Below are 27,484 nucleotides of genomic sequence, written 5' to 3'. Positions count from 1 at the left end.
CTGTGAAGGAATGGTAAAGGCTCAATACCTGTTTTTTTCCCTGACACTTGGAACTTAAGAATGGGAGCACGATTTCCTCAAATACAAATAGTATTTTTTGAAAACCTCTTGAGACAACCAAAGTCAGAGAATATATTTCTCTTACTGTTCCTTTTGTCTGGCCTTTATCTCAAACTGCAAGTATCAACTTACTTTTCCTTTGAAGTGATCTCATTGATAACACATTTGGAATCTTGAAATATTTATCTTATGGAATTATAAATGTCAATTACAAAATTAACAGAATGAGTTTTATTACAGCGGTAAGTTTATGGCTGCCGTTTATATGATGATATTTCCTGTTAAATATTGTGCAATTCTGTTTCTGTACAGTATTTAACCTATTTTGTGATTTCCTAGATGAAGCTGATCCCTAATAACCTGGTGGGGGGATGACTGTAAAACAAGCCAAATGTAAACTCAAGAAAATGTTTACTCTGTTTTAATTGTAGAAAATTTTTCCTTCAGAGTTTTGGATTAAGATTGCAGCATTCTGTAACAGAAGTCATATAACTTGTCTGATTTTTTTCTTAGTTTTGACCTATTTGACTACCATTTTCTTCCCAATTTAACAGCATTCAATAGCAATTTTGTAAACTCTGATAGTTTTTCATCTGTTTTTATAGCTTTTCCTTTACTCAGTTTTGTATTTTGAAGGAAGGATTTTTCTCCAATGCTTTCCTGTTTCCACTGTTTTCTTAACACAATGTTGTGTTGAGAATAATAATACTCTTGAGGCAATAATGTTAGGAATATTTGTTTACCAAATAGCTTTTAGAATTATGTTTGGTTAGAACACTTGCCAAAAAAGCTCTGTGTCTTCAATTGCTGTGTCTGTAATTTTTTTGTTGTATGTCTTTACTGTTATTCTACTAGGATTTGGAAGTAGCTCTGCCTTTGGAAGTAGTGCCACTGGAGCATCATCATTTGGGTTTGGAACTACAAGTAAACCATCTGGAAGTCTAAGTGCAGGTTGGTTTATTTCTCTTGAATTCCAAGTTTGTCTTAAAGTAGAAGTGTTATAATCAAACTGCTGCACTCGGTCTAAGAAGGCTGCCGAAACACGTGCTTAAAGCTGCATGTGTATATAACCATTAAAGTATTTAGCACTTACTTGCTAAATGCACATTTTCAGAGAAGTTTTTAGGTTCTGTTAAAGGTCTCCTAGGTAGACAGTATTGAGTGAGCATTGATGTTTTCTGTTTGATGGTTGTCTTATCTAATTAGGAGTGGAAGCAGGAGGTCAGATACATCAGATTAGGTCAGATGCAGTTTGAGGCACAGAAATGCAGTTACTACTTGAATTCATGGCCTATATGAGCTGTTGAAATTAGTGTATAAATTTGTGATGAATATACCAGTATTTTGACTTCCTGTATTTCCAAGTAAAGTTAAAATTATTTTTTAGAAGCCCAGAAGGTTTCCTTAAAACTGCTTATCTGCTTATCCTTTCTGTTTCAATAGTGAATTGTAGGTATTGTACCTCTGTATAGATCCATAATTCATTGCGTTAACTGCTTTTCTGTAAACATTGCTGTGGCAATTGGACTACTCAGTACCCATTTCACTTTTTTGGTTTAATTTTGTCGGCGATGAGAAAACGAAAATATTGATGCACTTACTCCTTGACTCAGATTTCTGAAGTCTTAGTCACTTCTATAGCTTGCATCTCTTTTTACTTTTTAAAGAGGAGTTTGTTTTTTGAGGCAAATAGCTTACTATAGTCTGTCTTACAGTCTTTCTTCGATGACAGATTGAAGGAGTATGGTATCTCCTAGGACTGGCTTTTGGTAGCATGTTTCTTTTAAAAAAGCAAAATGTTTTTTTTTACCTGCTATTAATACAAACATAGCAAGTGGCTGGTATTTATTAGTAAATACCCAGTATATTAGCTTGGACCAGTGTCTTGTTAGTTGCCATGCTTTTCGTTTTGTTTTGCTTTGCTTTTTCCTTGGGTAGTAATGAGTTATGCTGTCAAATTAGACCTATGAAATATCTTAAGCTTTGTGTTACAAAGTGGAAATAGCTCACTAAGCTGGCTGTGTAACATGCTTGAATGTGTAACATCCTAGTAAATTCTTGATAGAACATCTCAGATTTTGCAGCATGCAGTGTTTAAGCATCAGCCTATTTTTGCTTAGTTAAATATCAGAAACAAGTGGAAAATTCACATTGCTTACATTTTTATCTTGTAGCTTATTTTTCCTGAGCCTATATTAAATTACTTATTATCAATATTTATATAAACCGTATTGCAGCATTTCAAGCTGCTAAGTTACAAAGTACATAGTTTAGTTTTTAGTATATTAAGAAATGTAATTATAAAACTATTGTAGAGATCAGTTGTCCACCACTGATGAGGTATCAAACCAAAGCAAATAGCAAGCCTGCCTTAGCTACATTGGTGATGTGCAGAGACAATTTAGATGTCATTTTGCTATGTTCCTCAAACCAGACTTTGTCATGGTGGCAGTGCCCCCAATCTCTCTTTAGCGGTGAGGGAGTTGGACTGAATAAAATGAAGATCGTTTTCAGCTCAGTGAGGAGTCTCAGCTGCACAAGGTGCTAACCAGGAATATAAAAGACTAAATGTAATTTCTGTTATAAAATGAAGTGGTCATGAAATCTTGATCTAGACTGTGATAGAAACCTCCATAAAAATTTGGTAGCCCAGAAGCACAAACTTTTATATCCAAAATCCTATGCTTTATAGCTTCTGGATTGCATATGATCTTTATTTTAATTTTATTGAAGGAGTATAAATGGATTTGAATGATGCCAGAGGCTAGCCAGGTTATATATATTTTTTTATGTGTATATACTTTTTTTAATTTTAATGTGTCCTGTTTCTTAGATAACGTTTACAGGATCCTGAAACAGTATTCTGGTTTATATTACTGTATGATAATTGTATCTTATTTCTGAATCTCTTTCTTTGAAAAAGTGAGGAAAATGGGGTGAATATGGGTTATGGGATATACTGTTATTACTGCTTGTGTTTGAATGTGAGCACTTAAGTATTTTCCCAACTAATGTCTAGTAAGTGTTCTGTCACCCTGTCCTTCTACACTGCTTAGATAATGCCCCGTCTCCTCCGTATGTTTTCCATCAGTTTGTTCTTATTTTAGCACAAAAATTATAGATCCCCAAATTGCTTCTGTCAAGTGTTTGTAAGTTATGAGCTAAATTTAATTGCTTTCAAAGATTTGCAAATGTTTCTACTAGTATTACTATTCTGAACAATTTCAGTTTGTATGTTTGAAGAGAAAATTCTGAGTCCTCTGAAAGTACTTGAGCATCTTCTGACAGTAAATTTGGCTTAGTCCCAGAACAGTCGCCATGTCCACAGTGTCAGTAGCTGAAAAGCAGAGCAGCAGCCATCTTCTCTCAGTCCCTGTAGTGCACACGATTGCGAGACGGAACGAGTCTCTCAGACTTCCCTCTGAAACCCACACAGACACTGTGGAAAGCGGACTCTAAATCAAGTCTCTATTACTTCCTACTCTTATTAATTTGATGGCAACCGAAAAGGCTGATGTGAGTGGGATGTTGTAGAGAGCATTAAGACTCCTAAAGTGATGGGAAAAGGGGAAAAAAAAGACAGTTGAATTTATAGATATATAATGTTAAGGGAAGGGGGTGTGTACACACACACTGTTTTTGTGAAAACATGCTAAATATGCTTTGAAGAGCTGAAATGAGAATTTTTGCATTGGAGACTTAGTAAAGAATAGCAGCCTTATTACACAGTATAGGAGATTATCAAGTGGGATCAGGGCTGGACATATACTGCTTGAAAAAGTGGATCTAAGTATAATCATAGAATCCATGTGTAACTATGAGCAGCTTTTAGATACAGAGGCTATAGTAAATCAGTCAAAGCTGTGCTGCAAATCCGTTTTGATCTAGAGCGCCTATTGTGGCGTGGAGGACGAGGGCAGGAATAGATTGCCTTTGAGATCTGCTGAACTGCTGTTTATCCTTGTAGTGTTAAAATTAAAAAAAAATACTGTTATGGGGAGGTGCGTACCTCATGTTTGGCTTACCTGTCTAAAGGGCTGACTGAAGCAGAGATGTGAAATCCCAGTGAATAAAGTGTACTCTGAGGTCCTTCAGGGAGATGCTAAGTCTATGCCCTTGAAGGGCAGGTTGTCATTTACTTTCTGAAAATAGTTACTGACACATAAGTAATACTAATTTCAACAGAGAAACCGTTGATCACGTCGTAGCTACGGTTCAAGACTTTGTGACTCTTCCCTCTAGAACTAAGCTATTCCGTGACTGATGCTCTTTCCTTGCAACAGGAATAAGACTGAATGTATACCTTGTTCAGGTTTTTATTCCTGAAGATTTTTCATTTGAGTATTCTGCTTTAGGGTTTGGCTTACTTTTCTTTAAAGAGCTTCATACCACGGCCTTGTTGTGCTGCCAAGACAGGACAGAGCCACTTAGATTAATTGTCCTTCTCCCTCTCTACACTTTTGTGGCTGCTCTAAATGGTGCTTCTAACAAAACAGCTGTTACTTTCCAATTTGTATTTAAATTAACAAGCATGTCTCTCAGTCTTCTATCAAACAGGCTATGCTCTCTTTCTTATTCTGACATTACTCAAATAAAGCTCAGACCACCTTCTCAGCATGCTTCAAAATAGAAGCAGCTAGGTGGAGGTTAACACTTAATTCATCAACACTTTACCCTTGCCTCTTGAACTCCTGATACTGTACATCACATACAGCTTTATTATGAATGGCATTTCACGATGTTTTCTATAGGAGGCAGTGCTTACCTGATATCTCAGATACGTACTTGAAGTCAAAAGATAACCTACCGAGAACAGTTTTGGTTATTAAAGATTCTTTTCATTCATTAGACTCCCTGATGAAGAAGTTTCTTCTAAAATCTTACTTGAGATTCAGATTTAGCAAGGAAATGGAGGAACAGTTGCATCTGCCTCCACCCCTTACATCCTAGGATGAGAGAGAAATTAATCCACAAAACTTAGACAAGACCTTAATGAACAATACCATTAGTCACACTCTAGATCTGCACACTCATTAGATTGACAGTGAGTTGTGCACAGGCAACTGCACGTTAAAGAACTGCAGTTACTGGAATGTAAATAATGGGGGATTTTCTTGCCAAGACGCTGTGGTGTATAACCCAGCTGCACGTTATGTTTTGAAGTAGTTCTTGATCCAAAGCATCAGTAACAAGTGAGAGAATAGAAGACATCAGGCTTGAGAGCCACTTTAGGATCCTGATGAGGCAGTTGAGTTTTTATTTCTGTGTTCTAAAGATACTTAGGCATTGAGTTGAAGATACTGATGTGATCAAAGGATTGCTTTAACTGTCTACTTGAGAACTAACAAAACTGTGTTAAGTAACCCTTTTTTTGCTGATGAACCAGTCCCATTTTTTAAATATTTAAATTGTTTACAGGTTTCCATGTGCAACTTGTATAAAACTATTTCTTAAAATCTTAACTTGCTCGTGCCGTACTTATTGTTTTGTGTGGTTGGTGACCTTATTCGGTTTCTAGAGAGAAGAAGCGGAGTTACAAAGTTCTGCTTCTTGTTAATTCATATTTGAGAATTTTTTAGCATTCTCTGATAGTTTCAGTTATTATCCAAGTTGGTTGTGCATAACTGACATAAATTCACAAAAGAAAGTAAAATGAGTTGGTGTTGCTGAAAACTGCAGGCAGGTTTTCTTCAGCTGATCTTGTTTTATAGCTGAACCAAACGTTCAGTTTGTTTACCTTTTATAGAAGAGGATGGAGGAATTAAAATAGCACAATTCACTCACCTAGTCATTCAGCTTTTTCAAAGCTTTATTTTCAGTGCTGCTTTTTGACTTAAGTCATAAAGGGTGTTTTTCAATACCAGAACTTTGGCAAAGATTTTGAGCCTTTTCTGCCTCATTTACGGCATGACCTGTGCCATGTATGTTATAAAGACAGGCAAAGGTAGCCTAGTCGGTAGGGCACAAGGCTGGGAGCTCCGACTCCAGCTTTGCCATTTATCTGCTGGGAATGAAGTGAGTGGTCACAGTCCATGGGTACTTCTGCCTTCCCTCCCACCCTACGTATGCATTACGCATGTAGACTGAGAACTCGAGTTACCCTTCTTCTGTTGTACAATTTCAGTGAGGCTTTTGAGTGCCATGGATGACGGTATAACAGACTTGGGATTTAGGATATGATTGTTTACAATCACTGAGGTAGACTGTTACTAGTGCTGTAATATGCAAGTTGTCATAGCAAGGCCAAGTGCCTTAGCAATGTGGCATACTGTTGTAGATCCATGTTAGTATAAAGTATTACAAATATTGATAATAAAGTGGCTGATGTTCATAACTCCAAGGAGAACAGACTTGCAATCCTGATATAACTTCTGTTTTAAAATATTTTTCCCTCCCTCATAAGGCTTTGGCAGCTCGACTACATCTGGGTTTAACTTCAGCAATCCCGGCATCACAGCATCAGCTGGCCTGACGTTCGGGGTGTCTAATCCTGCATCTGCAGGCTTTGGGACAGGAGGGCAACTTCTTCAGCTGAAGAAACCTCCAGCTGGAAACAAGCGAGGGAAAAGATAGGCACCTCTTTTAGGAAAGGGGAAGTGAATCAACTTTGTTCATCTGAAAAGTCTATTTTTCTAGATCGATGCATTAATTAAATTGCATCCCAGAAGATTTATAGAAAATTTTGCTACTTTTCCCTAGTCTGAAATACAAAATAAAATCATATTGAACAGCTATTTTCTTGTGAATAGAAACCTGTTTATGTATTTTTATTTTTGGCCCTAGTTTTAGAAATGTTCTATACTGCATTATTATTAAAGAATCTTGTAAAACCATCTATTTAACCTAATGTTAGTAGCAGAATATTTTTTGTTAATAAGCTTTATACCATATGAATATATGCATATTTGTTTTTTTGTACAGATAAAATATATTCTAGTACATACTAGAGTTCATATCTTCTGTTCCTGGATATGGCCTTTAAATCTACTTCAGGGTGTTTTTGTGTATATGGATGTAAATATATACAGTACAGTGCACACGTCTGTGTGTATGTATGTGTATATATATGTGTAAAATACAGATGTGCAAACCTTGCCCCATAGACAGGTCTCCTTTTCTTTGTGTGTGCTGTTTCTCCATGTTGCCCTGTGGTCCCATATCTTGATGTTCCTAGAAGTTTCAAGTTGTGGGTCCTCGGCTATGTCATCTTTGCTGCTTGTGTTTTGTTGTTTAAGACCAGCTGAAATACAATGCTTACTATTTCATAAAGTTTGGTAAGTAGTGGTTAGTAGCTGGATATTTTTTTAACCTTTTCTTGACCCATTTAGCAACCAGCTCTAAAGAAGAATCTGATATTTTGACACAGACATGTCATAGGTAATGTTCCCAAACTGTTTAGTTTTGTTTTTTTTCTCCTGAGCTGAACAGTAAGTCATGGCAGGATTTCAACTGAAAGCTCGAGATGCCACAATGTCTGTGTGCAAGCAGAGAGTTGTTGGGCTGGATGAGCTTTTCTCTGCAATTGGAGGAGATAGGATATGCCATTCTAATGAAAACCCAAATTAGCTGTTACAAAATGGAGTTGATTCACTAGTTTCTCATCAGCGCTACTAGCATTGACTTAAAAGCAGTTGCGTATCTGCTGTCAATACAAGGTATAGTACAGTAAGTTGCTGCTAAAGAATGGAGGAGGAAAATTGTGTAATTTGAAGGTTAAAGCTATTGCAACAGTAGTTTATGAATCTTGCATATTACAACATCATCATGGCTTGTTGTGCTGCATCTCCAATTCAGTGTGCATTAGAAATACCTGGGAACACGTCGTAAGGAGGTACTGCCTTAAGTGAGGTAAATAATAGATCAATTGAATCTTTGCAAGTACAAATACAGGTTGACATGCAAACATGGAACTTCAGAGCTGAGTTGCTTTTTATGTAGGAGGTGTTTTGTGTATAACATGCATCAAAGGAATATTCACAATCATTTTCACAAAAGCACCTTTTTTTCTAAACCAGTTACAGTGCATAAGATTTTTCTAGTACCAGGTCAATTGCTTTCTATTATTAAAGTGTTATTACCATTTTGTATGTTTTGGAAATGATGTCTGCGTTCAGCAGTGATTTGCTTTTTGACAAATGTTCAGTTTGTCACTTGATCTGATAAAATTAAGGGAAACTGAGCACAGAATTCTTCACTTTTGTACTTGTATGTTATTGCATCTTCGTGAGCAGTCTCTTAGGAAGGGATATAATGTGGTTTTTTATGTCTTAAAAATAAAGCTTACAGTTTATTTCATCCTTTTTTAAACTTTTATTGGGCTGCAGTCAAAACTGTAATGTTTGTATTCCTTTGTTATTGCTTTTTTAATAGTTAATATGTTAAACCACTGGACTCTCTTGTAATGATTAATTTGTGAAACTAATTCTAAATGTGTACAATTTGTCCGTATGTGCAACTTACCATTGTGCAAACAATAAAACAATAATGCTGTGATCCTTGTAATACATATTTGCCTGTTTGAAAGATCACTTCCTGTTGTTTTCATGTTACAGGAGAAACACAAAAGTCATTGGCTAATATCATAGAATCATAGAATGATTTGGGTTGGAAGGGACCTCAAAGATCATCTCGTTCCAATCCCCCAACTAGATCAGGTTGCTCAAAGCCCCATCCGGCCTGGCCTTGGAACACTTCCAGGGATGGGCCATCCACAACTTCTCTGGGCAACCTGCTCCAGTGCCTCACCACTCTCATTGTGAAAAATTTCTTCCTTATATTTAATCTAAACCTACCCTCTTTCAGTTTAAAGCCATTGTCCCTTGTCTAATCACTACACACCTTTGTCAAAAGTCCCTCTCCAGCTTTCTTGTAGGCCCCCTCTAGTTTCTGGAAGGCTGCTGTAAGATCTCCCCAGAGCCTTCTCTTCTCCAGGCTGAACACCCCCAACTCTCTCAGCCTGTCTTCATAGCAGAGTTGCTCCAGCCCTTGGATCATCTTCGTGGCCCTCCTCTGGATATGCTCCAGCAGCTCCATGTCCCTCTTATGTTGGGGACCCCAGAGCTGAAGGCAGTACTGCAGGAGGGCTCTCACAAGAGCAGAGTAGAGGGGCAGAATCACCTCCCTTGACGTGCTGGCCATGCTTCTTTTGATGGAGCCCAGGATACGGTTGGCTTTCTGGGCTGCCAGTGCACATTGCTGGCTCATGTTGAGCTTCTCATCCACCAGCACTCCCAAGTCCTTTTCCTCCATACTGCTCTCAATCCATTCTTCGCCCAGCCTGTACTTGTGCTTGAGACTGCCCCAATCCATGTGCAGGACCTTGCACTTGGCCTTGTTGAACTTCATGAGGTTCTCACAGGCCCATCTCTCCAGCCTGTCAAGATCCATCTGGATGGCATCCCTTCCCTCCAGCGTGTCCACAACACCACAGCTTGGTGTTATCAGCAAACTTGCTGAGGGGTTTTTCCTAGAATTTACAGTGCAAAATTGTTCTTGCTGAAGTTAGAGCCTTGATCTCCGGATTGAAAGCAGAAGGGTGAAGGGAGGCATCGTGTTATGGGTTTGTCTAGAATTTCTTCGCATGTGCACTATGTAAACCTGGATCGAGCTGTAATGTATCACAGCGCTGGGTATGGCTTTGTAAATAAATTCAAAAGCAGTCTGAGCCTCCTGGGTATCCATGTTCTGTTTCCTTGCACATTAAGGCAACAGTTATGTCTTTAATTTAGCCAAAGTGAAAAAGTGGTTCTGTAATACAATAATCACATGCTGGAGTACAAACTAAAGTCAAAATAGGATTTGAAATAATTATATTCCCAGAATATTACTCGGGTGGTTGAATTTAGCCATGATTTTCAGGGCTCAGCATTGTATACACTGTTTCAAATTATTTTTTTTCCAATTTAAACACGTCATATAATTAGTGTGCAAATTACAAATACATTCAAGGTGTGGCCTGGTTTTCTACAAGGCAGGTTAAGAAGCTGACCTGTACTTAAAAACCATGAAATGAAATCAAGTCTGGATTATTTGTTCTGTAAAGAAAGAAAAACATGTACCAGAGGAGAATTGAAGACACATGTTTAGGATGTGATTCTCTATCAGTTTGTACCTTGTTGTAAAACTGTGGTGTAAACTTGCTTGTGTGACCTCTTTCTTCTACAAGAAGTAACTCGTTTTTTCTTCACTCTTCTCCCTGCAATGACCGTAGCAGGAGGTAGGATTGCTTGCTTCGTGAACCTCTTCCTGGTGCAGCATCTCAAAACTTCCTTTATGCTCACGTTTGACTCTGTTCCTGACACGTCGGCTAGCGAGAGACTACCACGCTTACTGCTTTCTTGCGGATTGGGAGGGAGGAGGTTGAAATAAAGTGGAGTTGGATAGAATTTGTGCATCTTCCTCACCACAGGCTTCACATCAGCTATATCCTCTCTATCTGCATATTGATAACAACTGCATTTTGAACCTTGATTGCTTTTATAGCATTTTTTAAAAGAAAAAATAGTTCAGGGCTACAGGTTTAGTGGCCCTTTTTCCCTCTTTGACATCAGTGGTAATTCTTTGTTTTTTTCCAATCCTCTACTCATGTTAATAGATATAATCCAGAGTCAGTCATGTCAGCTCTTACCCATTACTGCTTCTAATATCTGGAATGTCTCAGCAGAAGATATCAAAGAAGCAACTTGCAGGTTCTTAGTGAGAAATTTAAAAGTGACTACAGAAAAATCCATTCGTACTGTAGAGCATAAATGCCTTAAGCTCTGTAAATGTTTGTTTCCGTAAAACTCTTATTCAAGTTAATAAGAACAATGAACTGGCTATGTGCGAAAATTTCCAGCAATAAATTATGCTGGTTTTGGACTATTTGCTGGGATTGTGCTGTCAGGCTGTTTCCCTCTTCCCTCTCATTAAATACCTTTTGACCCTGTGGCTAGTATCTCCAGACACTGATGGATGGTTAAAGTATCACGGTAGTAGATTTGTACAACTTCTCATGAAAATCAGCAGTTGAGCTTGGGGAGGGGAGTGACACGGAGTTGGTGCCCGCAGCAGCTCTGGAAGGCAGCAGTTACCCGCTGTGACGGTGCCCGTGGAGCTTCAACCCATCTGTAACAGGCAACCTCCACCCAACCAGACAGGTAGGTTGCTTAAAAGGAGGATGGAGGTAGTGAGGGGGGAGAAGTGTGGGGAGAGATGAAGGGATGTAGAGCACAGGGCTTCTTACTGTGAACAAGACAACTTGTTTTAATTCAGTTTGGGATCGTTTCTACTGAACTCAAAGTTGAATATGCTGGTATTTTTGTAGTCCCAAATCAAGTGAGTTTGTAGTATGTTTTTTTGTGTCGGTTGAATGTTGCATTTAGTAGGTAGAAATGGATGATTGTAGCAGTTTTGTTTTCTGCATGAACGATATTTTTACTTGCAGGGGGGAAAATACAATAAATTAACTCCATAACCAAAGGAATTAAAAAAATCATAGAATCATAGAATCCTAAATACAAAATTAAGGGAGACCTATCAGGATTCCAGTAGCACTGTTGGAGAATGCAGCTTTCACCAGGTGGCCAGAGGCTGCTAGTTACAGCCTGCCACTACAAAGCCCTTGCAGGTGTAGCTGTCACACAGTATGTCACCTTTTGTTTCCAGGTCATTCGCATTTTCTTAGGCTTTTTTTCTTAAGGTAGTAGGATTTTGTGAAACTTCAATGTTCGAATGATCCTTCCGACCAGTGTGACTCCTGTTGTTATGAGGTTTATTACTCGATGCTTTTTTACTCAGCCTCAGGAATTTAATCTTTATAGCCCATTGCTGCAGTTGAAGTGCCACAGTGAGGAGGTGGGTACTACGTATTACTACAGCTTTGATAACTTTTCCAAAGAATGGTTTACTTTTTATTTTCTTACCTTTTAGAAGTAAGGCAATTCTAGCTTGTTATGAACAGGTTATGATCAAGTTTAGAAGCTTCTACAAACTCAAAAAGTTTCTGGGTTGATTTTACTTTTGTTTGAGTATCGATCTGTCCCCACCAGGATATCAGGTAAATTCTGTCAAACACTTGCATGGAAAACTTGGAATACGTACTCTTGTCCTAAACAGGTCAATAGCTGAACAGACGTAAGATATTTTACTTGTTTGTTCAACTAATATTTCACAGACTGATGGATTTCCCTCTTTGTTTTCTCTTCAATGCAGGTGTCACTCCAAGGTGTGTTCTTGGGCAGCAGCATGACAGCAGCAAGAACAACTTGTAATTGCTTCCAAAATCCAGTTCTAATTAGAGCTGGTGTATATCTCCTGGGCAATAAATCCTTTGCTGGCTCTGTGTACTTAATGTGACACATTGTGGTAACAGGTGCTTCAGAAGTGATGATCCCAGTCACAAAAGCAAGCTAGGATGGTGAGGTTTTGATCAGACGCTATGGTGTAGTAAAAGGGAAAGAAACACAGACTTGACAAACATTCAAAATCAAACTATTTATTATATGAAACTTGAAATTCTTAAAAATACCATATACTTTTAATAAGAGAAGAAGGGGTAAGTTCTCTTGGGGAAAAAGAAAAAAGTGACAGGCAGCTTGAGTAGACTTTCAGTAGGGTGAAACCTTGGGGGGAAAAAAGTATGCACAAACTACATACAGTTGGATAGCTAAAGCTAGTCTATTAACTCCATGGTTAAGTACCTAAGTAGAAGCTACTCTAAACTGAAAAGAACACCAAACCCCTCTAATCTTGTTAACAATGCAAGTGTTACACACAGTCTTGGCTGTTTGGACTACCTTTATTTCTTTATCAACATACGTATAAAGGAATAGAACCTTTGAGCGTAAACACTTCTGTTATTGTTCTATCCAGGGATAAGGTAAGGTACATGGGATAAAGGAGTCTTTGCTGCAAAAAAAGTCCATCTTTCAAAAGAAGGCTTGGAATGGAAAGGCCTGAGTGCTGACTGGACACAATGGCAGTGAGCAGCGAGGCCAGCACTGCCCTAGCCCTCAGTAGCATGAGGGCATCTCTCCATCTCGGCTGGAGTGATGGTGAGCATACCTGCCTGTTACCGGCGTATCGCCTTTGTTTTGTGCAGCTGTGCTTGGCACAGCTCTCCTGCATGTTGCTTCCTTCATCCTTAACAGTAACACTGACAGCAGCTGCACTGGTTCTGGTTTAGCATCAGGTTGGAAAAAGTGAACCGACAGAAGTGATAGCAAAAGGAACGTGCTGGCCTTAATGCAACGGAAATGAGTCTTAGCAATGCCCATTATACCAGTTTCAAATAGGAACGGTGGTTCTTTCTTTTATCTTTTATTTTGGCTGATGACTACTGGAGCTGGTGGCTGTCTGAAGGTTCCTTAACTCACTGCAGCTAGCATCGCCATTGCTTACCCCACAGTAGTAGTGTAGTGCTTAAACTACAGGAGTAGCTTTCGACAAGCAGGCAGGTGTTCATATACCTCCAGCAGCCAAACCAGAAGCAAGCCTTATCCCTGGGGAAGGCGAGACCTGCTTTGGCCGTTAGCTAAGCTTATGCCGTACAGACCACAAAAGCAAAGCTCCTACTTGATCCCAACTTCATGCTGAGCTCTGCTCTGCGAGTAGAGAGGGAAGGCTTTTAACTTTATGTTGGCTTCAGGCATGGTAATGCTCTGTCAGTGCCAATAGAACCTCCTGCTTGTATCGGAGATGTGCAGAAGTGGCTGGACTGCAGGGAGGCTGCAGCAGTTTGTCCAGATTGCCCTGCACAAGGCAAGAATTGCTGTACTGAAGACGCAGGCCTATTGCAGATGCCTAATTAGCTTAAACTCACACTTTATTAGTAGCAATATTTAGCTAGAAATGCTTTTCTCAGTAATTTGTCACTTTACACTTGAGAAGTGTCACCTTCCTCATCACCTCTCCCCGCGCTTTATTTCCGGCGCTGCAGCAGCCAGCACAGCTGTTCTTTGTTGCTCTGCCGTGGCGATACCCGCGCCGCGGTGGCAACGGGGTTTGCCAGGAGTCAGAGCTGCTGAGACGCGCTGGGGCAAAAGGGACGCTTGGATAGGACCGTGGGCTCAAGCAGATGGATGGTGATAACATTCCAGCAGCGACAGAAATAGTAACGTGAAAACCCAGACACCGTCGCAGAGTGGTGGATGTATCGTTCAAAGTTAGCCCTGGAATGGAGGGGAGGGGGGTGTGAAATCCAAAGCCTTGTTGTAGGTTGTATCGTCTTGAAGGTAAGTCGTATTTGATCTATACTTGATGTCAAGTAAAAGAGCAATGATGCAAGCAGGTACAATCTTTTTTACTTCTTTTGCAAGCAGTATAAAAAATGTCCTGATCTAGAAAATATCCTCATAAATATCATTCATTTTCTGCACCAAGTTGCTGCTTCTTGCTCACCTGCACTAATAATCCCTGTGTAAAATGGAAAACTGCACATTAAGTTGTAGTTTTAAGTCTCATTGAACCTACCAAGACGACAAGCGCTTCGTTTTTGTCTGGAGCTCATTAAGCTTGCTGTACAGGCAGCAATCTGGGCTACAGCTGCATAGCCATGCTGCTTTCACTATATTGTACCTAAATCCTCGTCTTGCGCTCCGTCATTAGGAGGTGAGCGACAGTAAAATTCTGTTCCTCGTCCTGCATTTGATAAAATGCGCGTGCTTTATGCTCTGTGCAGCACAAACTGGAGTGTGAATGTGGAACATTTCTGTACTTTGGGGGTTTTCTATTTTTTTCAATTGAAATAACTTTATAATAATGATGCCTTGTCAAATTGGCCAATCTCACTGGGAGGGAAGGCTGTGGAAAGATGGATTTAGTCCATAATAAGTAATTCTTCCTCTCTTCTTGTCAGGAGGGGGAAAAATGCTAAAAATCTTTCCTTTTTGCTAGTGGCTTGAGTGGTTGGTTACAGCAGAAATAATAATTCTATTGGGAAACGGGACCTCTTTCAATCTGAAGATGTGCACACCAGCTTTGTGTCTCTTATACTGTGATGGCAATCTGTTGTGCCTGCAGTAAGTGGGATCTCCAAAAATTAATGTCCTAAGTCTCCTGAGAGAAGAGCATGACAGTTGTATTGATCACAGCCGAGCAGTCGGACAATGCTAACAAACTCCCTAAAGCCCCGGTCTGACAGGGCTCAGTGTTGAAACCGGGAGGTGTTTTCTGAGAAACATCCTCCTCCTTGTTTCAGTGTTGCCCTCGTGAATTTGGCAGGAGACACCCCTGAGCACTTACAGCTACTCTAACCCGACCACCTCAGTCCCCTCGTCCTGCATCCCTTAACCCCGTTATCGAGCCAGCGGTGCGTTTTGGAGCCAGCCGCGCGATACCGGAGGTGTCTGCATTGGCCATGATAACGTGGTGCCAACACTGATGTCTGGTGTCACTTCTGTGTCCACGGACACAGCGAGCACTGATAGCAGAAGCCAAATCTTTGCGTATTGATGTTCTTGGTGCCGGCACAGCCACTGCAGATTCACAGCCCAGACCTTGAGGAGTGTGCAAACTTCCTATCATTTCTTTCGAGGTTATTTTTATGGCACTTTGACCCTTTCTGTGAGATTTTTTTCTTTTTCGTGGTCATCTTGTTCTAATTATTTTCCAGGAAATGAGAGCCAATAAAAGAAAGCCTTTCTGCTATGAATACACGTGTATTTTAAAATGTAGATATTAAATATGTTCCCTAAGCAGAAATAAAAACCAGTCCGGCTTAGGTAAGTAATACCACAATCTGACTAGCAGTTTGGGCCTTTAAATATACTGATGTTGTTTAAATAATAGTTACCGCAGGTATAGCTACACCAGTGTAAAAGGTAGCTAATAACCGGGGCAGGAAGAGAAGGAAACCCTACTAAATTAAGCTCATATATTCTGGTAACTGTCCTCACCTGGGAAATTAGGTTGGTATAACCTGTCGGTAAGGGCTGCAGTCTTGATGACAACAGTTCTCCGTACAAAACCCATAGCGGTGGTGTTTTAAAACCGCTACCCTTCCCACTCACTTCACACGGGGGCAGCAAGGCATTGCTTTATCAGTGGGAAATACAGTTTTACCTGAGAAGTGACTTTACCAGGATAAATGCACAAGACTCCAGGATTTCTGTCTCCAAGGTGATCTGTTTATAAAGTAAAAAAAAAACCACCAAAAACCCACAACAAACCAAACAACAAAACAAACAGTTTTTAAAAGAACTAACCCCCTATACACTCAGCTTGGCTTTCAGATGGCAACTTTATATTACCAGGAAGAGGAATCTCTGCTGATGAAGTGTTAAGCTGCAATATCTAAGAGTACAAGCTGCAATAAAATCCAGCTCTTGTGGTAAGCATGGCCTGGCTTTTTACATGCTGAGTGATCTAAATGATAGTACCGTCACGATGAATTCTAGCTTTTCTCCGGGAGAAGGAGGGAGAAGACTGCAGGTTACGAGTTTTAACTTGCAATCCTGATTTGCAACATTGAGGACAAAGCTGCACAGCTGAAGTAATTCCCGAATCCAGACTTTCGAGGTTTCTGACGAGGTCGCGAGACTGTTTGGAAGCAATGATGTAAGGGTAGATACGCTAGCTAAGTATAACAAGAAAGGCACATCAATGCCTGTTTGGTGCACAGGGCTGGGCACTGAAAAGCAGGTAATGTAACTTGTTGAAAGGAAAAGGGGATAGGAGTTGCTGCCAGTTTTGTGTCTCTTTCACCGTCAAGGGAAGGAGGCAATTTGCTGAGCATGGGTTGGAAATACGTCAGGCGAAGCAAAACATCCCTAACAGCAAGAGCCTCTCGCACACCCACAGCAGCTCATGGCAGCTCGGACAGTCCCATCACAGGGTTCTCCTTTCCGTAGCTCTAAAGAGGTTCCAACCAAAATAGACGGAGATACAGAGTAAGGCGACAGGTCTGTGTTCCTGCTTTATCTTGGAGAATTTGTAAGATGGACACCCAAGGGGGAGGGAGAGGGACCGTTGACTAATACTGTTATTACAGCTTCCTCTAATTTGTCCTTTCTCTTTTCCTTCCTGCCCAGAGCGTGCTGGCTCAGCTGGCCCCAACCAATGTTTGCGGTGCCTCACTGTGACGGGTTCAGCAGCTCAGACTCGAAGTGGGGTGTCCTTGGTTTCCCCCTGTTGAACCGGGAGCCGTTAAGGACAAAAGACATGCTTTTGTACTGTCCCTCTTTTCGTTCCTTTCCTATTTCCGATGTCTTTTTTTGAAGCAGAAGCAGTTGTATTTGCAAGAATCTTTAGCAAATGAGACCTGCAAACCTAAGGAAAGCAAAGCACCATGCTCTGAGGGCACATAAATACTTTTGAAAAATTCCCATCTGTAGAGGGACTGTAGCAGTAAAACAGCAAAAATGCCTTTGCTATAATAAGCAGAATATCTGTCAATGCAGTGACTAAATGAATTTACAAGGTAAGAAGATACCGGTTTTGCACAGTCACTTAAGCATTTAGTGGTGATTATCCCGCAGCAGCTTTGCCTGCAAGGAACTGCATCCCGATCTGGCACGGGCACCGGTGCAGGGGGCTGTGCCACAGCGCTGTGCCCAGGCACACAGGTGTGCGGATATCGCTCACACACGGCCAGTGCAGCGGCTGGACGCTGTGTCCTATAAAAGCTGTAACGTGCTGTGAATGTACTTATCCTCTACGTTGTTGCACAGGCAGTTTGCAGTTGCAAGTGTTAAAAATTATACGGAAAATGCAATTTATCAGTTTCAGACAACTAACAAAAGTAATTTTGACTCTTATTTTCCCTGCTCTAAGTGAGAAGATTTTTCAGGAAGCACGGAACAGCACATGAGTTACTCAGCTGACTGAAATAAAACGTTGTATTTGCTTTCCTGCGATCATGCATTGGGCTTTAGAAGGACAAAGACCGTTTCCACCGAGCCAAAGGCCTCAGAAAACTACACCTGGTAGTGGCTGTAGCAGTAGCAGTAGCAGTAGTAAAAATTCAGAGACTTTTAGAAAAAACAAACAAACAAACAAAAACAAAGAAAGTTGAAGCAGGTAAGAGACTGTGTGATCATTATTGAATATCTCTAGGTTTTAAAAATCTTCACCCACTCTAACATATATATGATATTTCAATTATATCTAAAAGCTGCAAGATGCTCAGTTTGATGGGACCCGGTGAATTTGGTGTCCTACAGGACCTGAGGCCTTAGTGATGGGTTTAGTTTACACTGAAATAGAGTGAGGTGACCTTACGAGATTGCTAGGCACAGGAAAGTCAGTGAAAAAGTTGCAGAGTAGAAAAGACAGTTGCTATACTTACGTATTTTCATGTGTTTTGGGTTTGGGTTTTTTTGTGTGTGTGCTTAAATCTTCAAATCATACAGATATTACCTGATCAGCTTGTAAAGACAGACAGAAAAAAAACCCACCTTTGCTAATTAGTCTGTTGCTAAACACATTCTAAAGCACTTTGCAAAGTGCCAGATGTTTTAAGTTTTACAAAAGCATAATGAGGTGCGTTACTATCTCTGGTTTTACCCAGACAAGTTGAGACAAATTCTGAGCTTGAATATATACAGTACCTGTTACAGATAATCTCTGCAAGGGATCTGGTGCTGGTATCTTGTTGTGATCGAGGCTCCGAACTGGGAATACGTATGGGCCAGATAAATAGTCTACTTTTTACCTATTTTCTAGCAGGCTGTTATTGCTATTGCAGGAGATCCACCTCACTGAGTATCAGTGGAACCATTGACTCAAAGGATGGGGCTGGGAAAGTGTTTTGCCACATATAAAAGAATCAAGAAGCTGCTTTTCTTATTCTGAAAATGCCAGTCTAACTCAAATTTAAAGAAAATGTTGTAGGAAGACTTCTGTGAAAGAAGGCGTGTAACAGCTGCTGTGCTGTCACTTGGGGCTGCCAGACACCCCGACAGGTCACTGACGGGAGCTCGTGGGTTTAACTCCTTCCCTGGACATGATCTGCAGCACTGGCATGTCTTGGGCAATGCAGACCCATGGTATGAAATCTGTCGTTGGTCAAGACTATTCATGGTGTGCTCCTCACCCCAAACCCAACATGCCAGAGCTGACACCTCTGGGTAGCTGCTTAATCAGGTTTTGAGGTGGAGCATCTCAAATGCCATCATTGAAATCCCTTCAAGTCTCTTCTCGTTTGTCCAGCTGGGTTAACACGGGCAATGCCGAACCTGTCCCGCTGCAATCCCACTTTTAATCTTGATAACTACAAGCTTCTCCAAAGGTTGGCTGCTCTGGGTTGCTAACCCTCTCCAGGATAAGGCATGAGATGTGTGGGAACCACCTCTGCACCCTGCCCCTGCAGTGGCATGGCTCTGCCTACAGGCTGAGCTGGCAAAGGGACATGTCTGGGAAATAATTCGCTGGGAGCAGCAGTGAAGCTGAGAGGGCAAAACCATTACCTGGGCTGTAATTTGACCAGAATCCGCTGGTCCAGACTAATACCTCTGTGAAAGCCTGCAGCTGTCTAGGAGCGGCTGAAGAGAGCGAGAACAAAAGAGAGATGAAAACGGAGGGCGGGAGGACTGGTGTGTTATTAGTGAAAGACAATAATTTAATTGAAGAAGAAAAGCCGGAAGGAACGACAGAAATAATCGTAACTTTGCAGTCACCTGCCTTGCAGTGGACAGCAGGATTTAAAACCAGCACCAGTTTCCAGAGCGACCCAGTTTTTGCCTCTTTGTTAAAAGAAGTATTTTTTTTACTTCATCTAATGTGGTGTAAGCAAAAGGTGTGCTTGGTAATACCTGAGCTGACTTCTAGGAAAAAAAGAAAAAACGAACTTTCTTGACATTCCAGCAGCTCGGACGCGTTTGAAGGCACATCCTTGTGCCTCTCCTTGCGCTGCCCCTGACTTTTAAGAAGTCGGGAGGCAGAAGCACCGCGCGCATTCAGTCGGAGCGGCAGCGCGGGACCGGCGCGGCGGGACCCGGCCGCGGCTCCTCGCGGGGGCCGCATGGCGGCTCTTGGCGGAGCGGCGGGCACCCGTCCCGGCCCCGGCAAGGCTCAGGTGCGGCGGCGGCGGCCAGGGGGCGCGGGGCCGCCCCGTCGGGCGGGGGCGGGGCGGGCGCATGCGTGCTCGGCCGCCGCCGCTGCCTATAAGAGCCGGGCGCGGCGACCCCCGCCTCCCAACCAGCCCAGCGGCGGAGCCGGGCGCGGGGCCGGACGGGGCGGACGGCGGCGGCTCCCGGGCGGGCGGAGGCTCACAAACACGCACCCACCCACTTTTCTTCGCCCATGGGTGCGGCGCTGGGCTCAGGCGGGGCCGTCGCGGCGCGGCGGCGGGGAGGGAGTTGCGAGTAGCGGCGCCGGTCGCCCCCTCCCCCGCGCCGCCCGCCCGGTCCTTCCCGGCGGCGGCTCCGCACCCCGCGGGCCAGCCCCGGGCATGCGGCGGCGGCGGCGGCGGGACCCGCGGCGAGACTCCCCGCATCGCGGCGGCTGCATGCCCCGGGGGGCCGGGCGGCGCTGCCCCGGCGCGGGGGGGCTCTGACCGACCGGCCGGCCGCCCGCCCGCCGCCCCCCTCGGCGGCGCCATGCGGGGCGGGCGGTGCTGGCTGCTGCTGGCGGCGCTGGGCTGGCTGCTGCCGGCGGGGGCAGCGGCCAGCGGCGAGTACTGCCACGGCTGGCTGGACGGGCAGGGCGGCTGGCGGGACGGCTTCCAGTGCCCCGAGCGCTTCGACGGCGGCGACGCCACCATCTGCTGCGGCAGCTGCGCCCTCCGCTACTGCTGCTCCAGCGCCGAGGCGCGCCTTGACCAGGGCGCCTGCGACAACGACCGGCGGCAGGGCGGCGGCGAGCCGGGCCGCCCCGGCAAGGACGGCCCCGACGGCGCGGCAGGTGAGGCGGCCCCGGCGGTCCCCCGTGGCTCGGTGGCACCGGGTTTGCGGCAGGCTTCTCTCCCGCTCCTTCCCCGGGGCGCCAGTTCCCTCCACCGACGAGTCGCGGGGAGAAATGAATGGAGGTGGGGCTAGCCGAGCCCGTCTGCAGCTGTGAAACGGGGAAGAGTACCCGCGCTCAGATGCTTCTTTTTCCCTCCCTTTTATTTGAAAGTCCAGCCCTGTCTTCTTTAGAAGTAGGTGGCACCGCTTTCCGACAGCTTTGGACAAGCTCCTTGGCGTATGCGGCTGTGCCACCGCTCCGAATTGGCTCCTCAGCCCTGTGTGTGCTCCCAATTGAGAAGAAAAAAAAAAAGAAACAACCTGAATGAGCAGAGAAAAAGTGTAACGTGACATTTCGAAATGACTTCGGGCTGGTCCCTACTCTAATTGTGCACGTTCTTCCAGATCAGATACCCCTTGCCTGGGACTGGTTTTTACAAGGTTGAATTTCAAGGATAAACTCAAGTCTTTCTACTGCTGTTTTAAAAAAGCCTCGGCAGCTTCCCAGCGCCCTCGCTGCCTCCCCACATGCCAAACGCACTAAAGTCGCCTGAAGTGATGTTATAATTAGGACAGATTTACTCTCGGAAATTTGTGTGTTACAGTCTGTAGCAAGTGTGTGCACCTGCTAAGGAGCTACTGTAGCACCAAGTGCAGAAGTAGAGACAATTTTTTGCAAACCTTTTGTCTAAGAAGTGCTAAAATTATGGAAGAAATGTGGCCTTTTGGTTAATGACTTTCTCCATGTAATCAGCTGTGCGAGGAAGTATCCTGACTTGAGCAGACAGATAACTGACCACCTTTGCCCTTCTTGAGAACAAGACATTTCTCTTGATTTTTCTCAATAGTTAATATTTACCGCTCAGCAAGTATGGGAGCTGTCGCCCTGTGCTGGCACTGGTTAACTCGCAGGAGGGGCAGCAGCATCCCCTACCCCTGTGCCCAGGGCACATTGTTAGCAGTGGCTGTGTTAGTGCTGGTCAGGCAGAGCCCTCCCAGAGTCTCAGGGCTGCCAGGTTTCAGTGGAAATGATGAAGCCCAAGCATGTTGTCGGGACTGTTCGCAAGTGCTGAAGGGAGGCACTTTCCCCTTGTCATTCCTGGATACATCTTTGCAGAGTAATTACTGAGGCAGAGAAAACAGCTTTTTTTCCCTGGGAGTGCAGAGCAACTGGAGCCCAGGTCCTTCCAAGGATGGTGTTTACCATCCACCTTGTCAGGCTCCCAGCCCCACCACTGAAGCATCCATCGCCTGTGCTTTCTGCTCCCACCCCACCCTCACTCCTCCCGCCCTAACATCCCTTCTTTAAGCCTCACGAGGAGGGATGCTGTCCCTCAGCTGGTAGCAAAGCTTTGGCACATGGTGCTGTCACCCCACTGCCCGTCTTGTGCTTTTTGCCTAAACTCAGGGCTGAAGTGCAGAGCAGCTGGGCACTCGTCCCCAGGGCTGTGGGGTGGCAGAGCCCACCTCGCTGCTGCCCAGTCACTGCCTGGCTGTCCCCTTGCCCCTAGGGTGATGGCAGCCAGAGAGGGCTGGCGATGGGGAGGGATGCGATGCAGCGCACTGGGGTTTGACCACCCTGTGTTCCCAAGCCCTGAGCAGGAGTCCTGCCCCCAAAGTGTCTCCTTACGGTACTGTTCAAACCCAGTGTTCTCTTGCCCAATTTTTCTAGCGGTGAGATGTGGAGTGGTAGTTGATCAGGACTAGATCACTATCAACGGGAGCGAGCTGTCCTCCCACGAGGTGTGATCTGTGGGCTTTCCTCCCTGCTAGTAACTTTAAAGATGCTTTTGGAAACTCCAGCCGTTGGGTTTAGCAGCCCTTTTCATCCTCCCCGTGTTACATGCTTGGCTGCACACACAGCTTTTAGTGCTCACCCTGCATTGACCTGTGCTGGGGGGAGGTGGGCTCGGCTGGGAGGGATGGGACCTTCTGCTGGACCTGCTGAGGTTTGTCCTTGTCCCTCAGTGACGATGTTTTTCTTGCTGTTGCAGTGCCCATCTACGTGCCGTTCCTTATCGTTGGATCTGTGTTTGTCGCCTTCATCATCTTGGGGTCGCTGGTGGCGGCTTGTTGCTGCAGGTGCCTGCGGCCCAAGCAGGAGCCCCAGCAGAGCCGAGCCCCCGGAGGCACCCGCCTGATGGAGACTATCCCCATGATCCCAAGTGCCAGCACCTCCCGGGGCTCCTCCTCCCGCCAGTCGAGCACTGCCGCCAGCTCCAGCTCCAGCGCCAACTCGGGGGCCAGAGCCCCCCCGACCAGGTCCCAGACCAACTGCTGTTTGCCAGAAGGGACCATGAATAATGTCTACGTCAACATGCCGACGAACTTCTCGGTGCTGAACTGCCAGCAGGCTACCCAGATCGTGCCACACCAGGGGCAGTACCTGCACCCCCAGTACGTGGGCTACGCGGTGCAGCACGACTCGATGCCGCTGACCCCAGTGCCCCCCTTCCTTGATGGTTTGCAGAGCGGCTACAGGCAGATCCAGTCTCCGTACCCGCACGCCAACAGCGAACAGAAGATGTACCCAGCGGTGACTGTGTAGCGCTGACGCCTTCCTCCCCCTCCCCGCCCGACAGATTTTAATATCTAAACCGAACGGAGGAGAAATACTTCCTCGGAATGAAGCTCCCAGAACATCACTTGTAAATAATTTTGAAAGGCTCATGCATGCCAGACAGTGTTTATAAACCATTTATTTTCATCGGGGTCCGTTGCCAGAAACTGTGGGATGATATCTCTGAATTAACGTTGCCAGATACGCTCTCATTCCAGTGCGTGATTTACGGCGGCGAAGGATTACGCTGAAAATGCGTACGCGTTTCACATCGCTGTAGCTGCGAGATCAATGCCGGGGCCATTAAGTGCCCTTCAGGTATGACAGGGTCAGAAGTATTTGCCTAATTAATTCGTAGAAAGAGTTGTTACACTGTGCAAGACCGCAGTACTTAAGAAACCTCTTTTCTCCTCTCCTGGCTCCTTAATGACGTTTCCCGTTGCTTTACAGACAATCACAACTGAGAGCCGAACGGTGCAATCTCTGGGTGCTGGTGCCAGCCCCCCTGGTTTCTTACGCACCTCCGTTTTGGGGTGAAATGCCATGAAAGGCTTAGTTTTTGCAAAGACCAATTTTCTTTGTCCCTGGTATTTATGTAGGAATTAGAAGAGTGTCAATCGTTCAGCTCTTCTTTCCAGCGCACTTGAAACCCTTCTTGATTTGGTTTTGCCTCAAGATCAGGACCTGGTAGTGGTTTGCACGGACTTTGTTTATCTTTGTGAACTTTTTACTGAAAACAGGGTATGAGGTGCTTGCTCTTCCGGACGCTCAGCAAAGCTTCTGGTACAGCCCACAGCCTCTGAGCTGAAGCTGCCTTTGCAGAGAAGGGTCCTACTGTGGCTCCAAACATGCCTGATTTAACCTGACTTCCCATGAAACAGTAAACCCGTGTGAACGTGCACAAAATTGTCAGCCCCAAACCCTGCTTGTGACCGAGTCCGACCAGAGGAAAATGGGCTTCGTCCCCCAGCCAGCCCACCCCACGTCCCCCGCCCAGCTCCCTGGGGTCACACGAGGCCACCTCGAGCTGGGCACGGAGGGGCTGGCACGGGTTTTAAGCCTGTCCCCTTGTCTTCTTTGCCCCTGGGACGGAGGAGTAGGAAGGCACAGCTGTACTTAAGATAAAAGGCCCAACCAAAGGATGAAGGTGCTCATGGTTCCCCGTGATGCTGCAGGGAGGAGGCAGGGTGCAGGGTGGTGGGGGGACACGACGCTTTGCACTGGGGCTGCTGGCTCCGTCTTGCCTTGCTTCGGCTGGGGAAAAAGACCGCTCCAGGTTGAAGAGGCAGCAGTGTGCTGGGAATAATCAGACCGTGCTAACTGTAATGTGTCACCCTGGGTGCAACAAACCAAACTGTTTAAGGCTGGTTTTGTCTCTTTAAAAAACATAGCGTCTGCGTTTTTCCATCCATTTATTCTTCAGCCAAAATACCACAACCGAGGACTGAGGGCATTGGCCACAACTGGGCAGTTACTGTAACCAGACCAGAGCCGGTAACAGGTTTCTTGTTGTCTGATACTGTATCAGTATGTAGCAATAACTGTGATACTACTATTTTTTGTATGTCTCTTTTTAAATTACGCGTACACGCGGAAGCGTTGCCAAATGCAATGGTTTACTGGTAAACACGCCCCACACACGCAGTCTGCGGCAGACAGAAATGGTTTGACCACTGACATCAGAAAACGAGCAGGTAATTTATCCCAGAGCTGCTGTTCCTGGCTGCCATCGCCCCATTCAGCACGTAGGACCTGGACAGAAAGATTGGCTTAGGAGACCTGGCCGCCCCTCCAGCCAGGCTGAGCGGCTTCGGCAGGGACCGGCTGCTGGAGGCGTTGGCTGACGGCTCTGCTCTGCCCACACGGCGCAGGGGGACCTTTAAATGCAGAAGGCACACTGGAGTTAGGGGCTCCCAGGCTTCTGAAGGACCCAACGTACACTCGGAGAATGAGGTTCCTACCTTTCCAAAGTTTGGTTGAGGCAAAGGAAGCAGCTCAGTCACTCCGGCCTTGCAAAGCTGGGTTTGCATCAGGTGCCGTTGGCTGCTGGTGGCCTTGGCAGGAGCTGGTGGTGCTCGGCCCCAGGTGACACCCAGCCTCTTGCTGTGTGGTCAGAAGACGAGCCCATCCATGCCTTCGGTATCCTTCCCAACTATCAGCTCTCTCCTCCTCGTGCCAGCACACGCTGCCTGCCTGGCACATATCCTGGCAAGGACACTCCATCTCTCACCTATGAAATTCAGGTGAATCTCTTTGTATATTGTTTGTTGTTTTGTTTTGTTTTGTTTTTAAAGAATAAGTTAAATTTAAGTCTGTAGAAATTAATTTACAACTGAAGGCAGAGAAACCTGACTTGTAATAAAAGGAAGTTTGTGAGATGTGGTGGGTGGGGTTTTTTTGTTGTCATGTACAATAATGTAAAACTAATGTTACCATTTGATACAGCTTTTAAATTTCTGAAAGGACACTTGCTTTAAAGTGTTTCTTACAAATGAAGAAAAAAAGCCCCCTTTGTTTCTTAATAAATACTTTATGGTGTGACTTTGGTTTTTTTGTTTGCTTTGTTTAGTGGGTTTTTTTTTTTTTTAACTTCAGTTAATGCTTTACTTTGTCTACCAGAGCACAGCTGACCAGCCCAGTTCTCCAGACCCTGGCAGAGAGCAAAGTGAGGATTTTTTGCTGTATTTTTAAAGAATAACAGTAAAACCACCTGATGTGGCTGAACACTGTGTCCTGGTGGGGCATGTCTGAGGGGCTTGTTTGGGAGGGGAAGGGGAGCAGAGAGAGTGTGTTTGAATGTCAGGGGAGCCGAGACCTGTTGCGCCCCGTGGCTGCAGGGATGGCTGGGGAGCAGGATGGGCAGAGCCCATGGCCCCGTCAGGCTCCCCCTTTCCAAATAATGCTAAATACTCTGCAGCAAATGGCATTTTCAGAGGATTTTGGGTTCAGTTATGTTCGTGATTACCAGTGAAGCATTTTGGTCACATAGCTCCCAGTAAGTAGCTGTGCTCTTCCCACCTTCCTCTGCATGGAGACCCTTCTCACTTGAGCAAACTGTGTCCTCATAAGTGAGACAAAACCCAAAATCCCGTTGTGCCGGGGACATGACAATCTGGGACAAGGCCTCTTCACTTTCCCAGTGCTTGTTCCCTCCTGCCGCTGGTGATGCTGGCAGGCAGGCGGCTGGCAGGGGCAGAAAGGGCAAGGATAGGAAATTTGGCCTTGTCAGCTCTGCATGTTTACAGCTCAAATAAATAGGAAAGAACAGTCTGGGAAAAAACATAGCCTTGTTCAGTCTGCACACAGCACGTCCCGAAATGCCACGGCTTCCTGGCGTCCAGGGGAGGTGAAGGAGCAGGGCTGGCAGCAGAAAGCTGGCAGGGGAGGAGGGCGATCAGCCACAGCTTTGAGCAGATGTGCTGAAGTGACGAGCACTTTGCAGCAGGAGAGGCCAATACTTTGTGTCAAAGCTTCTTCTCCTATTTTTATGGTTGGCTTTTGTTTTGTGGGTTTTTTTTCCCTCTTGGCAGTTTTGGTTGAGAGGGGTAGGTTTTTTTTTTCTGCTGCACATGGTGACTAGGATGCCATGGGGAAAGAGGGTATGGAAACTGTTGCTGATAAACTCTAAGCAAGCGCAAGTGGTGGTTAGGAAAGAGGCATTTATTTACTTTTTATAGGTTTAGACTACAGCACTAGTTGAGACTCAGTTGCAACTCAGAAGGCATAGTCCTGTATGTAATGCAGTAACTAGAAAACTCTGGTGCAGTGCTGCTGCGTAGCACTGAGCCATGGCAGCCCAGGGACAGGCTCTGACCAGGGACGGCACAGCAGCTCTCAGGTCCTAAGAGCTGTGCCACAGTGGAGGTGGTCTTCCCCTTTCCTTTATAATACACAAGCCTAAAATCTGAGGATTAAAAAAAAAAAATCGCAGCCACACTTCTAAACCTGCTGCATGGCCCAAAAATACATTTTTAGTCTTATATGGCTGCAAGAAGTGATGGAA

At 44.7% G+C, this 27,484-nt stretch overlaps 2 protein-coding genes across 6 annotated transcripts in view; both read left to right on the top strand.

Moving 5' to 3' along the window:
- NUP58 (nucleoporin 58) overlaps window positions 1–8,553 on the top strand; it is a 38,465-nt gene extending 29,912 nt beyond the window's left edge. For all 5 annotated transcript variants that reach the window (XM_086621341.1, XM_086621358.1, XM_086621335.1 and 2 more), the window contains 2 exons: window positions 916–1,011; window positions 6,464–8,553. In XM_086621341.1, coding sequence (XP_086477467.1) covers window positions 916–1,011; window positions 6,464–6,633 — 266 coding nt within the window. In that variant the 3' untranslated portion in view covers window positions 6,634–8,553. The remainder of the gene's footprint in view (window positions 1–915; window positions 1,012–6,463) is intronic.
- Window positions 8,554–20,576: 12,023 nt separating this feature from the next.
- Window positions 20,577–24,408, top strand: SHISA2 (shisa family member 2). Its single transcript, XM_086613234.1, has 2 exons — window positions 20,577–20,880; window positions 22,916–24,408. Exons 1-2 carry the CDS (start codon window positions 20,577–20,579, stop codon window positions 23,467–23,469), a joined length of 858 nt encoding a protein of 285 aa, XP_086469360.1. The 3' UTR covers window positions 23,470–24,408.
- The last annotated feature ends 3,076 nt before the right edge of the window (window positions 24,409–27,484 follow it).

Source organism: Tauraco erythrolophus, chromosome 1 (assembly GCF_009769465.1).
Source record: "Tauraco erythrolophus isolate bTauEry1 chromosome 1, bTauEry1.pri, whole genome shotgun sequence".
Taxonomy (NCBI): domain Eukaryota; kingdom Metazoa; phylum Chordata; class Aves; order Musophagiformes; family Musophagidae; genus Tauraco; species Tauraco erythrolophus.
Note: the sequence above shows the minus strand (reverse complement) of the source record. Positions and strands in the feature narration are given on the sequence as shown.